Consider the following 15,239-nt stretch of genomic DNA (forward strand, 5'->3'; position numbering starts at 1 on the left):
CTCCTGAAAACGTTCTACGGAAGAAGAAACAAACAAAATGAAGTAAAAAACAGAGCATGGGCAATTCAACATAGTTTTCCTAAATTACAGAATATGCCCTTCTCCACCAGCTTTCTCTTCTCCTCCTCCTCCTTCTTCTTTGTGGTAAGCTTGGTTTCCTAAATTACAGATTATGCCCTTCTGCACCAGCTATCTCTTCTTTCTTCTTCTAATTATTCTTCTTCTCGGTGGCTAGCTAATTTTCCTAAATTACAGAATATGCCCTTCTCCACCAGCCTTCTCTTCTTCTTCTTCTTCTTCCTAAATTTTGTTGTATATAGACATCAAATAAGGAATGTAATAATAAAGAAGAATTAAACCTCAATGGAACTCGATCAATCTTTGTAAATATCTACCCCTTTTTTATTAAACTCAAAACATATTCACTAAAATAGGAATATAGGCCTCCAACGGCCTACCGAAATTCCTCTGACTCGGCTCACCCAATTTGAACTCCATTTGATACGGCTCTTGGCTTCTTCAACTGATTGGGGCCTATGTTCAACTTGTCTCTCAACACTCCCCCTCAAGATCAACTCAAGGTCCCACCGTGTCAACTTTGGTTGGTTTGTCACTCCAACCTCTTCTAGCGTCTTGACACCTTGCTTGTGCTCCTCGTCCAATCCGGTGTCGTGAAGTACAAAAGCTTCACATTAAAAGTCTACAATAAGATAAATACGTAACTAAAATAAAATTTGATAATGTTAACACATATGATAATATTATATATATGTAAAGAAAAATTATATATATATATATTATATTACACAAACAACAGAGGACTTGAACGAATAACCCCACCCTATGACTTTCAAATCTTACCATTTACTCTATACTAATAATATATATAAGATAAAGGATTTGCTTCATGATATAAAAACGACGTTACATGTTGTATTCAATAATATTTGAGAGACTCGAACCCACAACCTCATATACCAAAGTCAACACACCTACTATATTTTCATGTTTATTCTTACGCCATATATTTTTTCATACATGAAAGCTCAAATGAGCGAGATGCCTATCATGCATCACATGCACTACATGCATGACTTGTACCCTCCAATGCATCATATGCATGGGGGCACCTATTTAAATGGTGAAAGAGAAGATCAAAGGGGGAGAAGTATGAGATATCAATCAAATATATATTACATAAGAGATACCATAAAATAGAAAAAGAAAGGAAGAAGTTCAACATAAAGGTGGAGCTCTAGCTTGGCGATCGTGGTGGTCAACTCTCAACAAGAGGGAGGCGGTTCGAGCCTTATCTTCATCAAAATATTGAAGTGAAGATTGGTGTGGCCTACTATCAAGAAAGAGAAGAGCGATTATCTTGTGAGACCAAGTTCGAAGGATCAACGACGCTTACAACCACTTTTGTAACTCTTTCATCAAATAATTATAAATCTCTTTTATTCATTCAAGTATCATTCAATATCCTATCTTGTCATATCTTGTTGATCTCTATTTACTCTATCTCTACTCTTTCGTCTCTTCCGTCCATAATCCCAGTGATTCCTTCCTCACTTTCACGATATCTTTTGTCTATGCAACGCTACGCTTCTAGGCAAGCCACGTCACGACACAATTTGGTGAACCTGACGTGAAACGGGGAAGTAGAAGAGACATCTAAAGTAAAGATCAACATCAACATGGCAAGTACGAGTACAATGGATCTTGTAAGGTTATTTATTGAAAAATTGAATTAGGATAAATTATTTCATGCCTTAGGAGAAGTCCGAGAGAAGATTGGTGTGTTTGATGACACAAATATCTCAAAGTATGTCAATATATATTATGATGAAATGGAAATGTTTGGTGTGAATGATGTCAATACGATAGCAAACTTTTTATAAATTAGTGGAAATGGAATTAAGAGATAGAATTCGTGAAATACAAGCATTACATAGTTTGGATTGGAATGCATTCAAAGAAGCACTTGTGTCTGAATATTCTCATGAAGATTTCTCTCGAGTTACTATGCGTTCATTTCATGAATGGATCTTAAAAGAAGATAAAGGGTTATATGTGGCTGACACAAAAAAAGAGTTTGATAGGATGTATGGACACTTAAAGCCAAAAGAAAGAAATTCTTTGTCTTGGCAAAAGGTTGCTTTATTTTTGCAGGCAATTGACAAGAGATATAGAAAAGAATTGGAATTTATGCTTGAAGTGCCAAATACCGAGGATGGTATAACAACAGATTGGAATGAGGTAACAAATGCTTGTAATAAATTTATGAAAAGAATGCAAAGGAATGGTGTAATGCTACTTTTAAAGATTGCTTGCGGAAGCGTTAGAAAGAACAATACACAAAGAGAGAGAGAGAGAGAGAGAGAGAGTAGGACACAACCCAGATGGATGTAGCTCAGTTGGTAAGGTTGCCCAATGGAGACCAGGTGGTCATGGGTTCAACCCCTACATTCCACAGTGGCATCTAGTGAAATTGAGATGAAGTATATAATAGAGAGGTGAGGAAATTGGGTTTCGAACCCAAGACACAGTGTTTGTAGTGTTATCGACTTACCACTAGGGTAAGCTAATTACGATAATAATAAAAAAGAAGAAGAGAGTAGGACACACTATTTTCCAAAATTATATGATATACTCTGTGCTCTGTATCTACAACGCGCTCATCAGCGCTATTTATACAAGTCCACACGGGACTGTTAGAAGTACGGTGTACTTCAATGCTCACATGAGCATCTGACACTAACTATGAGACTATAACTGCCTAGTAGTCTAACCTATACTAGGCTTCCGTTTACGGATTGGATCCGGCATACCGGCTCCCCAGCTCACCGGTCCTTACTGCTTACCGGCTCGGTTGCTCACCGGCATATCGATTCATCTCGCTTACCGGCTCAGGCTTATTCAGCCGATCCGGCTCCGGTTGAGCTTGCCGCTCAACACTCCCCCTCAAGCTCAACCTGAGGTAGGGTCGTAGTGTCAACCTCTGTGGCAGCTGGTTCTTCCAATCGACTTGTCCTGGCGTTGCTTCGCCTTGCTCGCGCTCCTTGTCTGGTCCGGTCCCGTTTGCCACGACCCCTTTGGTTCTGCGCGCCTCGACCTTCGGCATGTCTGCTCAATAGGCCCATCTCAACTCCTTCGCTGCTATGACTCCGGCGCTTGCCGATCCGTCGGTTCCTCCGCGATGGCATCGACTTCCGCTGCGTCCGTGTCTCCTTGGCCTCTCGTTGATCCGACTCATCAGGATCCGTCTGTTGATCCGAATCGGCTGTCTCCGACTCGTTCCAGCTCTTGTCCGAATCGGTATCCTCCGATTCGATTTTCGGCTTCAGGCCTCTCACCACATCGGACCACGTCCGGGTCTTTGGCCTTCTCCGTGCTTCCCTTGGCTTCTTCAGCCAGTTCACCGAAGTCGAATTCTTCATTCGACTCCGCATCATGGCCATTACGATCGTGATGACCTCCGCATAGCATGCACTTCTCTTCCTCCGACCTGTTTGGATGTGCCGACTTCCTTTGTCGACTCAGCTTCATTTTTCTTCTTTTTTCCACCTCTACCAGTTCTTCTCTTACCTACGGGTTCAACAGTTTTTTTGCCTTTGCCCGTTTCGGTAGTGTCTTTGCTTTGTTGGGAAACAGGTCCCTCCGGATGGTGCAGGCCCGGTACGAACCGGATGAGGAGTACCCGGCTACGGAGAGCCGGGTGGTGCAGGCCCGGTACGAACCGGAGGAAGAGACATATTCGTAAATATGTTTCTGAGAGCCCATCGAGGCTATATTTGTAAATAGCCAAAAAGTCATATTAGTATAAATATGACTTAGGGCAAACTTTTAACTGTTGTTGTTGTTGTTGTTGTTGTTATTCTTCCTTGTTGGTGCAAGAAGAAGAGAGAGTGCGTAACTGTACAGAGAGAGAGAGAGAGACGAGGTCATTGTCTCTGTTGTAACCGCCTCCTGTGGCAAAGATCTGTGAGCACGAGGTCGTTACCTCAGTGAACTCATTGTTGTATATTCCTACATAGTGACAGTTTGCAGCCTGTGGGCTGCCGTGGTTTTTCCCCTAGTTTGGGGTTTTCCACGTTAACCTCCTGTGTACCATTTCTCCTCTTTGTGTCGTGTTCTATTTCCCGTTTTCTGTGTATGAAAAGAATCTCGGTTGTGGCCGAGCTTTGTGCATAAGGAACGTTGGGTTCCCGTCAATTGGTATCAGAGCAAAATCGACACAGAAAATGGACGAATCATTTGGCGGCATGTTCAAGCTCACCGGCTCCAACTATTCAGTATGGAAGTCGAAGATGAGGGACATGCTCGTTGTTAAAGACCTCTGGCTGCCGGTTCAGTTCGGGGACAAGAGACCAGACAAAATCGACGCCGCGATATGGGAGGTGATGCACATGAAGACAACGGCGTACATACGGTGCTTCATCGACATGAGCCTGTACAACAACTTCAATGAAGAGAGCAAGGCTCATGAGCTATGGGAGAAGATCGGCATAATGTTTCAAAACAAAAATGCTGTTAATCAGGTTTCGGTATTCCGGAAGCTAGTAAGACTCCGGTACCAAGATGGCTCCAGCATGGCGGAGCATATGAATGCCTTCCAGGGGCTGATACACCAGGCAACGTCATTGGAAGTACCTCTTGCCGACGAGGTACTAGCGCTACTCCTGCTCGGTTCCCTCCCGGATAGTTGGGAGACGTTGGTTGTCACTTTGGGCAACGCCGGGCCGGAAGGAAAACGGTTATCCCTAGCAAGAGTAAAGTCGAGCTTGCTAGATGAGGAGGCGCGTCGGAAAGACAAAGATACAAGCTCCGACTCCAAAGCGCTTCTTACCGAATCGGAACGCAGAAGACATAGAAACCGTAATCCCCAGAACTGGGAGAAGTCGGGGACACGGTCAAAGTCAAGGGGGAGGCCTACTTGCTTCTATTGCGGCAAGCCGGGACACTTCCAAAAGAACTGTCGGCATTTCCGTAAAGACAAGGAAACCGACGGTACCGATTCGAAGCAAACCCCGGACCGGAACGCGGAAGGGAACGACGGCAATCGCGGCAAGTGAAGAGGAGTTGATGCTCATCACCGAGGAGAGTGAGATAAACCTTGCCGACGACGAGATGACCTGGGTGGTAGACTCCGGAGCGTCGTTCCACCTTACCCCGGACCGGAAATGCTTCGCATCCTACTCAGCCGGTGACCACGACTGTGTCCGGATGGGGAATGAAGGTACATGCCGAATTGTCGGCATAGGAGACGTGTGGCTGACAACACCAACCGGATGCAAGTTGCTGCTGAAGGATGTCTGACACGTTCCGGAAGTTCGTCTAAACCTGATATCAACCGGTCGGCTAGATGATGAAGGCTACACGGGTAGCATCCGGAACGGTGTCATGAAGTTCAGCAAAGGGAGCCTGATTGTGGCTCGGGCCCGGAAGGTCAACACACTGTACCTGATGAATGCCCGGTTATGCCCGGAAGAAGTGAACGTGGCATCTGACACTGCCGGTGAGCTGTGGCACAAGAGGTTGTGTCATATGAGCGAGAAGGGGATGAAGAGGCTTGTAGACGACAACCTCATTCCAGTGAAGAACGTGCACTTAGAGAAGTGCACTGATTGTCTGGTCGGTAAGCAGAACCGGACCTCCTTCCGACCAAGGCCACCGATGAGACGTAATGCACCACTGGAGTTGGTGCATACGGATGTGTGTCAGGTAGACACGAAGTCACATGCCGGAGCGCAGTACTTCGTGACGTTCATAGATGACCACAACCGGAAGTTGTGGGCCACACCGTTGAAGACGAAGGATCAGGTGTTATCCGTCTTCAAAGAGCTCCACGCGAGAGTGGAAAGAGAAACTGGCCGGAAGTTGAAGGCGGTTCGAGCAGATAACGGAGGAGAGTACCGGGGGCAGTTCGAGGAGTACTGCCGCTCGAAGGGAATCCGGCTCGAATTTACCGTGCCGAAGACACCGGAACTAAACGGATTGGCCGAGAGGATGAACCAGACCATAATGGAGAGGGTCCGGAGTATGCTAGCGCATGCAAAACTACCCAAGAAGTTTTGGGCTGAGGCACTGTCGACGGCGACATACGTGATAAATAGATCACCCTCAGTACCCTTGGACGGAGACACGCCATAGAGAGTGTGGACCGGTAAGGAAGTATCCTACCGGCATCTGAAGGTGTTCGGGTGTCTCGCGTACGTGCATGTAGCAAAGGATTGGAGAGGAAAGTTAGATCCAAAGACCCGGCCATGCATATTCCTCGGTTACGGTGACGATGAGTTCGGCTACCGAGTGTGGGACCCGGTCGACAAGAAGGTATTCCGGAGTTGAGATATTATCTTCATGGAGGACAAGACGCTCGCCGACTGGGAGTCGGAGAAGAAGATAATGAACTCCGAGTCGACCGGTAAGGATAGACTCTACGATGAGCAGACCCAACCGGCAAGAGACCGGTTAGCACTCGAGGAACCAGCTGGTTACGGTGAGGATACCGAATCGGCAGAAGAAGAAGTAGAGGAAGCTGAGACCGGAACCGGCCAAGACTCCGAATCGGATTCGGATGAAGAGCAAATGGAGGAGCCGGTTACCGAAGCCCGAAGACGTAGATATCCTCTCAGAGAGAGAAGGGCGCCCCGGAGATTTCCGGATGCAGAGCATGTTCTGCTGACCGATGAGGGGGAGCCGGAAAGCTTCGAAGAAGTGAAGGAAGACACCCACAGACAAAAATGGTTAAGTGCCATGCAGGACGAGATGGATTCCCTGCATGAGAACCATACATACGAATTAGTGGAGTTGCCGAAAGGAAAGCGGGCACTCCGAAATAAGTGGGTGTACAAGTTGAAACCGGGAGATGCCGGCAAACCCCCGAGATACAAAGCCAGGATCGTGGTGAAGGGGTTCCAGCAGAAGAAGGGCGTGGACTTCGACGAGATATTTGCCCCGGTAGTAAAGATGACCTCCATCCAGACGGTGCTGAGTATAGCAGCAAGCATGGACCTCGAGGTAGAGTAGCTGGACGTGAAGACGACATTCCTTCACGGCGACCTCGAAGAGGAGATCTACATGCAGCAACCAGAAGGATTTGTGGAGAAAGGGAAGGAGCACCTGGTATGCCGGTTGAAGAAGAGCCTGTACGGACTGAAGCAGGCTCCCCGACAATGGTACCGGAAGTTCGACTCCTTCATGACCGATCAAGGGTACCACAAGACGCAGGCCGATCACTGCGTGTTTGTGAAGAAGTTCGAAGGAGGGGACTTCCTGATACTCCTCCTGTACGTAGATGACATGTTGATCGTCGGACGTGACCAAGTCAAAATACGGATGCTAAAGAAGGCTCTCAACCGGACCTTCTCAATGAAAGACTTGGGTCCGGCAAGACAGATGTTGGGGATGCACATCATTCGGGACCGGTCAGTGAAGCAATTATGGCTGTCACAGGAGAAGTATGTGACAAAGGTGCTTCACCGGTTCAACATGTCAGAAGCGAAACCGGTCGGATCGACACTTCCGGCAAATTGCAGGCTATCCGGCAAGCAAAGCCCGAAGACGAAAGCAGAGAAGGCGGATATGATGAAGATTCCATATGCCTTTGCCGTCGGGAGCTTGATGTACGCTATGGTGTGTACCCGACCGGATATAGGATACGCAGTCGGAGTGGTGAGCCGGTTCATGAGTAATCCCGGCAAGGAGCATTGGAACGCGATCAAATGGATACTCTAGTATTTGAAGGGCACTTCAAATATGTGTCTCCGATTCGGCTCCGGAAAACCTCAACTGGACGGTTTCACCGATTCGGACATGTCGGCTGATGTGGATACCAGCCGGTCTACATCCGGGTATGTGATGACATATGTAGGGGGAGCTGTTTCGTGGCAGTCGAGGCTGCAGAAGACGGTTGCATTGTCAACCACAGAGGCGGAGTACATGGCGGCTGTGGAAGCCGGCAAGGAAATATTATGGATGAAGGACTTCATCGGAGAGCTCGGTATCCGGCAAGAGGAATACCGACTCTACTGCGACAGTCAAAGTGCCATCCACCTTGCTAAGAATGCGGCCTACCATTCCCGGACGAAGCATATCCAGCGAAGGTATCACTGGATCCGGGAAAGAGTAGATGACCAGGAGTTCGTACTGACGAAGATCCACATGGCCGAGAACGGGTCAGATATGCTGACCAAAGTGCTGACACCCGACAAGCTGGACGCATGCCGGAAGAAGATCGGGTTGGTAAGACACCCCATGCCGGAGTGAAGGGGGAGTTTGTTGGGAAACAGGTCCCTCCGGATGGTGCAGGCCCGGTACGAACCAGATGAGGAGTACCCGGCTACGGAGAGCCGGATGGTGCAGGCCCGGTATGAACCGGATGAGGAGTACCCGGCTACGGAGAGCTGGATGGTGCAGGCCCGGTACGAACCGGATGAGGAGCACCCGGCTACGGAGAGCCGGATGGTGCAGGCCCGATACGAACCAGATGAGGAGTACCCGGCTACGGAGAGCCGGGTGGTGCAGGCCCGGTACGAACCGGAGGAAGAGACATATTCGTAAATATGTTTCTGAGAGCCCATCGAGGCTATATTTATAAATAGCCGAAAAGTCATATTAGTATAAATATGACTTAGGGCAAACTTTTAACTGTTGTTGTTGTTGTTGTTGTTGTTATTCTTCCTTGTTGGTGCAAGAAGAAGAGAGTGCGTAACTGTACAGAGAGAGAGAGAGAGACGAGGTCGTTGCCTCTGTTGTAACCGCCGCCTGTGGCGAAGATCTGTGAGCACGAGGTCGTTACCTCAGTGAACTCACTGTTGTATATTCCTACATAGTGATAGTTTGCAGCCTGTGGGCTGCCGTGGTTTTTCCCCTAGTTTGGGGTTTTCCATGTTAACCTCCTGTGTACCATTTCTCCTCTTTGTGTTGTGTTCTATTTCCCGTTTTCTGTGTATGAAAAGAATCTCGGTTGTGGCCGAGCTTTGTGCATAAGGAACGTTGGGTTCCCGTCATCTTTGCCCTTGCGTCTCCCCCTCAAGTGCGGCACGTCGAGATGCTGAACACCAAGCATTTCGGTAAAGTGCTGCAACTTGTCCGACCCGAGCGGCTTGGTAAAGATGTCGGCAACTTGCCGATCCGTGTGAACATATTGTAGTTCAACTTCATTGCTCAGGACCTGCTCACGCACAAAGTGATAATGCACTTCTATGTGCTTTGTGCGAGCATGGAACACAGGGTTCTTGGCAAGTTGCATGCTGCTGAGGTTATCGTAGTAGATCAGGATTGGGGTCGGTACCTTGATCTGCAGGTCTTGCAGTAGTCGCCGAAGCCAAATGGCTTTGCAGGTGGCAACAGTTGCGCCCCGGTATTCAGCCTCAGTGCTGGATAGAGCCATTGTTGGCTGTGTTTTGCTGCTCCACGCAACAACTGCGCTCCCAAGAGAAAACATAAAGCCGAAAGTTGAGCGACGATCCGTTGCATCGCTAGCCCAATCGGCATCCGTGTAGGCGACAAGCTCTTCGGTTATACCTTGCCGGTATAAGAGCCCCCGGTCCTTAGTGCCGCTTACATACCTTAGTATTCGTTGCGCGCACTGAAGGTGCTCCACGGTCGGCTTCTACATGAATTGGCTTACCACTCCGACCGGATAGCTAATATCGGGTCGGGTGATGGTCAAGTAGATCAAGCTTCCGACTATTTGTCGGAACCGTTTCTCATCGTAGGCTGGTCCGGAGTTGGGATGGATGTTCTGATTCCGGTCTAGGGGTGTGGAGACAGGTCGACATTCCGGCATGCCAAACTTGTACAGTATATTCAACACATAATGGCGTTGAGAAAGCAATATGCCGTTGGGGGTGCGGATCACCTCGATCCCCAAAAAATAATGAAGGTCCCCCAAGTCCTTCATATCGAATGCATCCGACAACTGGGACTTGACGCGGTTGATTTCCGGAAGACCTGGGCCGGTGATGACTAAATCATCAACATAGAGTAAGATACATACCAGACCGTTTGAGCCTTGACGGATGAACAGGGAAGAGTCCGACTTAGAGGCAACAAACCCCATCTTTCGCAACCGGTGCGTGATCTTAGCATTCCAAGCATGGGGGGCTTGCTTCAAGCCGTACAACGACTTCCTCAGCCGGCATACCGCCAACTTGTTCACCTCCGACTGAAATCCGGGGGGCTGATTCATAAAGACTTCTTCTTCAAGATCTCCTTGAAGGAAGGCATTCTTCACATCCATCTGATGAAGATGTCACCCCCTTGCTGCAGCAACCGCCAGTACCACACGAACCGTCGTCATCTGGGCGTCATCTTCGCTACAGGAGCGAAGGTCTCGTTGTAGTCGATTCTGTGGGTCTGCGCATATCCCTTCGCCACTAACCGGGCCTTGTACCAGTTAACTGTACCGTCGACATTGTACTTTACCTTGTACACCCACTTGCATCCGATCGGTTTACAGTGACGGGGAGGGTCAACCAGGTCCCAAGTTCCGTTGGCATCTAGTGCCCGCATTTCTTCCTCCATAGCGGCACGCCAATTTGCGTCCTTTGCCGCTTCCGCGTAGCTCTCCGGCTCACGCACTTCCGCGACCTTGGTCATGTACGCATAATGATGCGCCATGTACTCATTATACTCGTACCGTTTAATAGGATCCTTCTGGCGGGTGGACCGGCGTAACTCACCGTTACCCGGTATGAGACCCTTCTTGGCCGGTTCGGTCTTCGTTCCCGAAGATCTGCCTATGTCCTTGCCGAAGTCAGATATGCACCGATCCGACTCATCATTGTCGGTCTCGAATTTCGGCATCTTCTGCTTCCCTTTCTCGTTGCGTGTGAACCGTCTCCTCAGTTCCTTGTGCGGGGAGAGCACGACAGAGTCTCCACTACTCGCCGTCTCATCATCCAACTGGTTGGACTGATCCAGTCTCTCATTCGGTCCGCTTAACTAGAACGATTCCGGACTCTCATCTTGAGTCCCGACTTCATCTTTCTCTACTTGGGTCGGTTCGGGCTCACTAGCCCCATCCTCCGACATCGGGTCGGGATCGGAAGTTGGAGTCGGTAAGGAATACCACGATGCCGATTCATCAAACTCGACATCTCGGCTGACTCAGACCTGCTTCGTCTGGGGGTTATAACACTTATACCCCTTTTGCTCTTGAGCATAGCCGACTAGGATGCATTTTTCCGATTTTGCATCCAGCTTTCTCCGCTTCTCATCCGACACATGTACATAGGCTATGCTGCCGAATATCTGGAGGTGTTTCAAATTCGGCTTGCGCCCGAAATACAGCTCGTGAGCTGACACCTTGTCCCCGATCCGGTTCTGGATGTAAACGACCGTTTGGACCGCCTCCGCCTAGTAGAACTTGGGCATGCTCTTTTCCTCCAGCATTGCCCTAGCCGCGTCAATCAGCGACCGATTCTTCCTTTCGGCCACACCGTTCTATTGCGGTGTGTATCTGCAGTTGAATTCTCGCCGAATTCCTTTTTGTTGTAGATAGCTGTTGAATTGGCCGGAAAAGTACTCTTTTCCGCCATCCGACCGTAGGCATTTGATCTTCCTCTCCGATTCCCGTTCCACCATCTTTTGGAGGCTCCGGAAACACTCGAAGACTTCGCTCTTCCGCTCAATGAGGTAGATCCACGTATTCCGCGTGTAGTCGTCGATGAAGGAGACGAAATATCGACTCCCGCCAATGCTAACATTTTGTGCCGGTCCCCACACATCCGAATGGATAAGATCGAGCTTGTTACGGCTTCGATTTCTTTCGGTGGGGAATGGAAGCTGGTGTCTGTACAATTTATGACAGTTCGCCCAAATCATGAGAGGAACAAGCAAGAGCTTCGTGATCATTCAATACCAAAAGACTGTGATGATTTTGATAATTAGGTTTTTGACTAGGACTGTTGCGAGTGAGGGTTGCAATAGTCCCATTATTAAAAGACCCTCATATAGGGCATTACAACATATGAATAAGTCATTTCATGTTTCTGAAAGTGGTGTTATATGTGTGACTAGGATGTATGAATGCAAGAGGAACTTGAAAAAGAATGTTAATCTGTTTCAGCAGGCATTGAAGGATAATGGAGTACTTGAAATGGAAGAGCAGATTGAAAGTGTTATGGAAGAAATTTCTTTTGGAAATACTTTAGAAGAGTTAGAAATGTATTTGAAAGAAGATGATGAGAATGTTAGAAAGATACATGTAAACTCAATTGATATGTATTATGAAATTGATAAGTATACTTATAAATATGAAGAAGTAGAAGGTTTATGTAACACAAAATATAAAACAATAGATAAAAAGATTAAACCTAATGCAGTACCATTACCTATTGGTAGCGAAGAGAAGATAAAGGCAACATCAACCGAGTCTATGCTTCGACCAATAGAGAAGATTGGACATCACTTCACTTCGGATACAATAAATAACTTAAGAGTCAGAGGGGGTGAATTTCTTCTACAATCGGAGATCACGACTTTCAAAGACATGATCTTTAGGCATGGGAAAGCGTTCGCATTCAAAGCCGAGGAGATTGGTTGTGTCGATCCAAAGGTGGTAACGCCAATGGTAATATTTACTATCCCTCATATTCCTTGGAATTTTAAACCTATTGCAGTACCGAGAGCTTGATTACCTCAATTGTTGGAGCTATTGAAGGATAAAGTCAAGATGAAGATTTTAGAGCCTTCAAATGCACCATACTCCAACCGATGGTTCACAGTTCCAAAGAAAGATGGTTCTCTAAGATTCATTCAAGATCTACAACCAGTCAACAAAGTCACAATCCGAAATGCAGGAATCGGCCCGATCGTTGATGAATTTGCGGAAGCTTTTGCTGGGAGAGCAATTTACTCTATGGGAGACCTATATTCAGGATACGACCAATTTCAACTAGCAATTGATAGTCGCAATATCACAACAATGAAAACACCAATTGGGTTGGTTCGAATGTGCACTATACCTCAAGGTGGGACAAATTCAGTTGCTCATATGATGAATGCAATGAACAAGGTTCTACAAGAGTACATCCCAAAGGTAACTATGCCATTTTTAGATGATATTCCTATTAAGGGATGCTTAGAAAGAGAGAAAGATGAGACTATGGTTGGAAATGGTTGCAGAAAGTTTGTGATGGATCACATTAATGATTGTGAAAGTAATTTAAATAAGCTTGAGCAGGTACATTTGACACTATCAGGAACAAAGTCAAGCTTTGGGCAGAACAAAGTTCTGATAGTTGGTCATATGTGTGGTTGGTATGGGAGGAAGCCGTCACCGATCAAAATTAATGCAATACAAAATATGAAGGAGGTTTGTGAATCGGTAACAGAGGTGAGAAGATTTTTAGGTGCATGTGTGTTTTATCATATTTGGTTACCACACTTTGCACATGTATCAGATCCTCTATATCAACTTTTAAGAAAAGGGAAGAAGTTTATATGGACTGATGAACATACACAAGTTGTTCAACAGTTGAAAGAAGCATTATTGAAAGCACTAGTTCTTTGTCAACCAGACTACAAAGGTGAAAGACCAATTATAGTAACAGTTGATACTAGCCCAATAAGGATCGATTGGGTTATCAACCAAGAAGATGAAGACCAACATCGATATGCTATCAGATTTGGAGCAAAGATATTAAATGAAAGACAAAGAAACTATGCACAAGTTAAACGAGAATTGGGGGGTTTGCTTACTGCATTAAAAACAGATAGAGATTACTTGATCGGAGCAGATGTAGTGGTTGAAACAGATTGTCTGCCACTCATCAGAATGATAGCAAGTTGCACCACACCAGATATTGCAATGCTTCAGTGGATTGCATACATTAGAACCATGAACCCAGAATTACAACATATAAAGGGCAAAGAGAACCCAGTCGCAGATATGTTGTCAAGAGCAAGGTTCATAAATGAAAGGGTGATGCAAGCTGAAGATAAGAATTGGGCAACTGCAAGCCATCAAGTTGCTCATCAAGTATCTATTATGCCTCATGATGAGTTTAATGTAAGCATAATGTTCAAAGACACCGAATATGAAGGTCAATGGTTAGAAATAGGAAACTTTTTAAAGACTCAAGAAGCCAACCCATCATGGTCAAAGAAACAATTAAATGAATTTCGACAAAGGGCATTCAAGTTTTTTTTACATGAAGGGCATTTATGGAGGCGCCCAAAAAGGCCAACCGAAAATCCTCTTCGAGTCATTTGTAAGGATGATATTAAGAGAAAGTTAATTACTGAATTCCATGATAGTTTGTGGGCAGGACATAGAGGCATATGGGCGACATTTATGAAGTTAAAAGAAAAGTATTGGTGGCCACATATGTATAAAGATGTAATGAAATTTGTGGAAACTTGTGAAATATGTCAAAGGTATTCAACTATTCGATATCGAGATGAGCTAAAACCAACATATTCATCATCAATGCATTATAAATGGATGGTTGATCTAGTGACAATGCCACTTGGGGAAGGTCAAATGCGATATGTAGTACTAGCAAGAGAAGACCTTACAAACCAAGTAGAAGGAAGACCACTACGACAAAAAACAACTAGAGTTGTATGTAAATTTTTGTTAGAAGATGTAATATGTCATTATGGGTGTGTTGGTAAAATAATTGCAGATAGAGGAGAACTTGACTCTGATGAAGCTAGAGACTTCTTCAACCGGATTGGGGTCAAATTATCGCTTACAACTGCGTATAATCCAGAAGCCAATGGAAAGATTGAAAGAGGACATAGCCCAATAGTTAAGGCGATCGTGAAAAGTTGTAAAGGTAAAATAAGAGATTGGCCACGCATGCTACCGTATGCACTATGGGCAGATCGGACAACACATAGTTCGGTAACAGGATATATGCCAGCTGAATTGATACTTGGCCAAAAACCCATCATGCCAATAGAAGGATCAATTTTGTCATGGACATCTATTCCATGGAGAGAAGAGTTGAGCTGAGAAGAATTGTTGGCTTTGCGAATTCAACAATTAGAGCGTGGGCCTGAAGATGTCGAATTAGCAGCACAACGATTGGAGGCTTGATTGAAGAATAAAATTTGTTTTGATAAAACTCACAGAATTCAACATAAGAAGATAGAAGAAGGGGATTGGGTGCTTGTGTATGATAGCAGTTTAGATAATCAACATAGCACTGTCCGCAAGTTCGGTAACAGGATATATGCCAGCTGAATTGATACTTGGCCAAAAACCCATCATGCCAATAGAA

The 15,239-nt window shown here is 46.1% G+C and overlaps 1 protein-coding gene across 1 annotated transcript; it reads left to right on the forward strand.

The window, feature by feature from the left end:
• Positions 1-13,114: 13,114 nt before the first annotated feature.
• Positions 13,115-14,971, forward strand: LOC147866100 (uncharacterized). Its single transcript, XM_087316710.1, has 4 exons — positions 13,115-13,265; positions 13,413-13,538; positions 13,725-14,372; positions 14,640-14,971. Exons 1-4 carry the CDS (start codon positions 13,115-13,117, stop codon positions 14,969-14,971), a joined length of 1,257 nt encoding a protein of 418 aa, XP_087172836.1.
• The last annotated feature ends 268 nt before the right edge of the window (positions 14,972-15,239 follow it).

Source organism: Azolla caroliniana, unplaced genomic scaffold, assembly GCF_043228905.1.
Source record: "Azolla caroliniana isolate FFs.n. ecotype wild unplaced genomic scaffold, voAzoCaro1.0.p SCAF_3, whole genome shotgun sequence".
NCBI classification, from domain to species: Eukaryota; Viridiplantae; Streptophyta; class Polypodiopsida; order Salviniales; family Salviniaceae; genus Azolla; species Azolla caroliniana.

Coding starts and splice junctions, on each gene's coding strand:
- LOC147866100 (XM_087316710.1), top strand. CDS start 13,115: ATGGTTGGAAATGGTTGCAGAAAGTTTGTGATGGATCACATTAATGAT. Junction 13,539..13,724: donor TTGTCAACCAGACTACAAAG/GTGAAAGACCAA, acceptor CATTAAAAACAG/ATAGAGATTACTTGATCGGA. Junction 14,373..14,639: donor AATGAAATTTGTGGAAACTT/GTGAAATATGTC, acceptor AAATAATTGCAG/ATAGAGGAGAACTTGACTCT.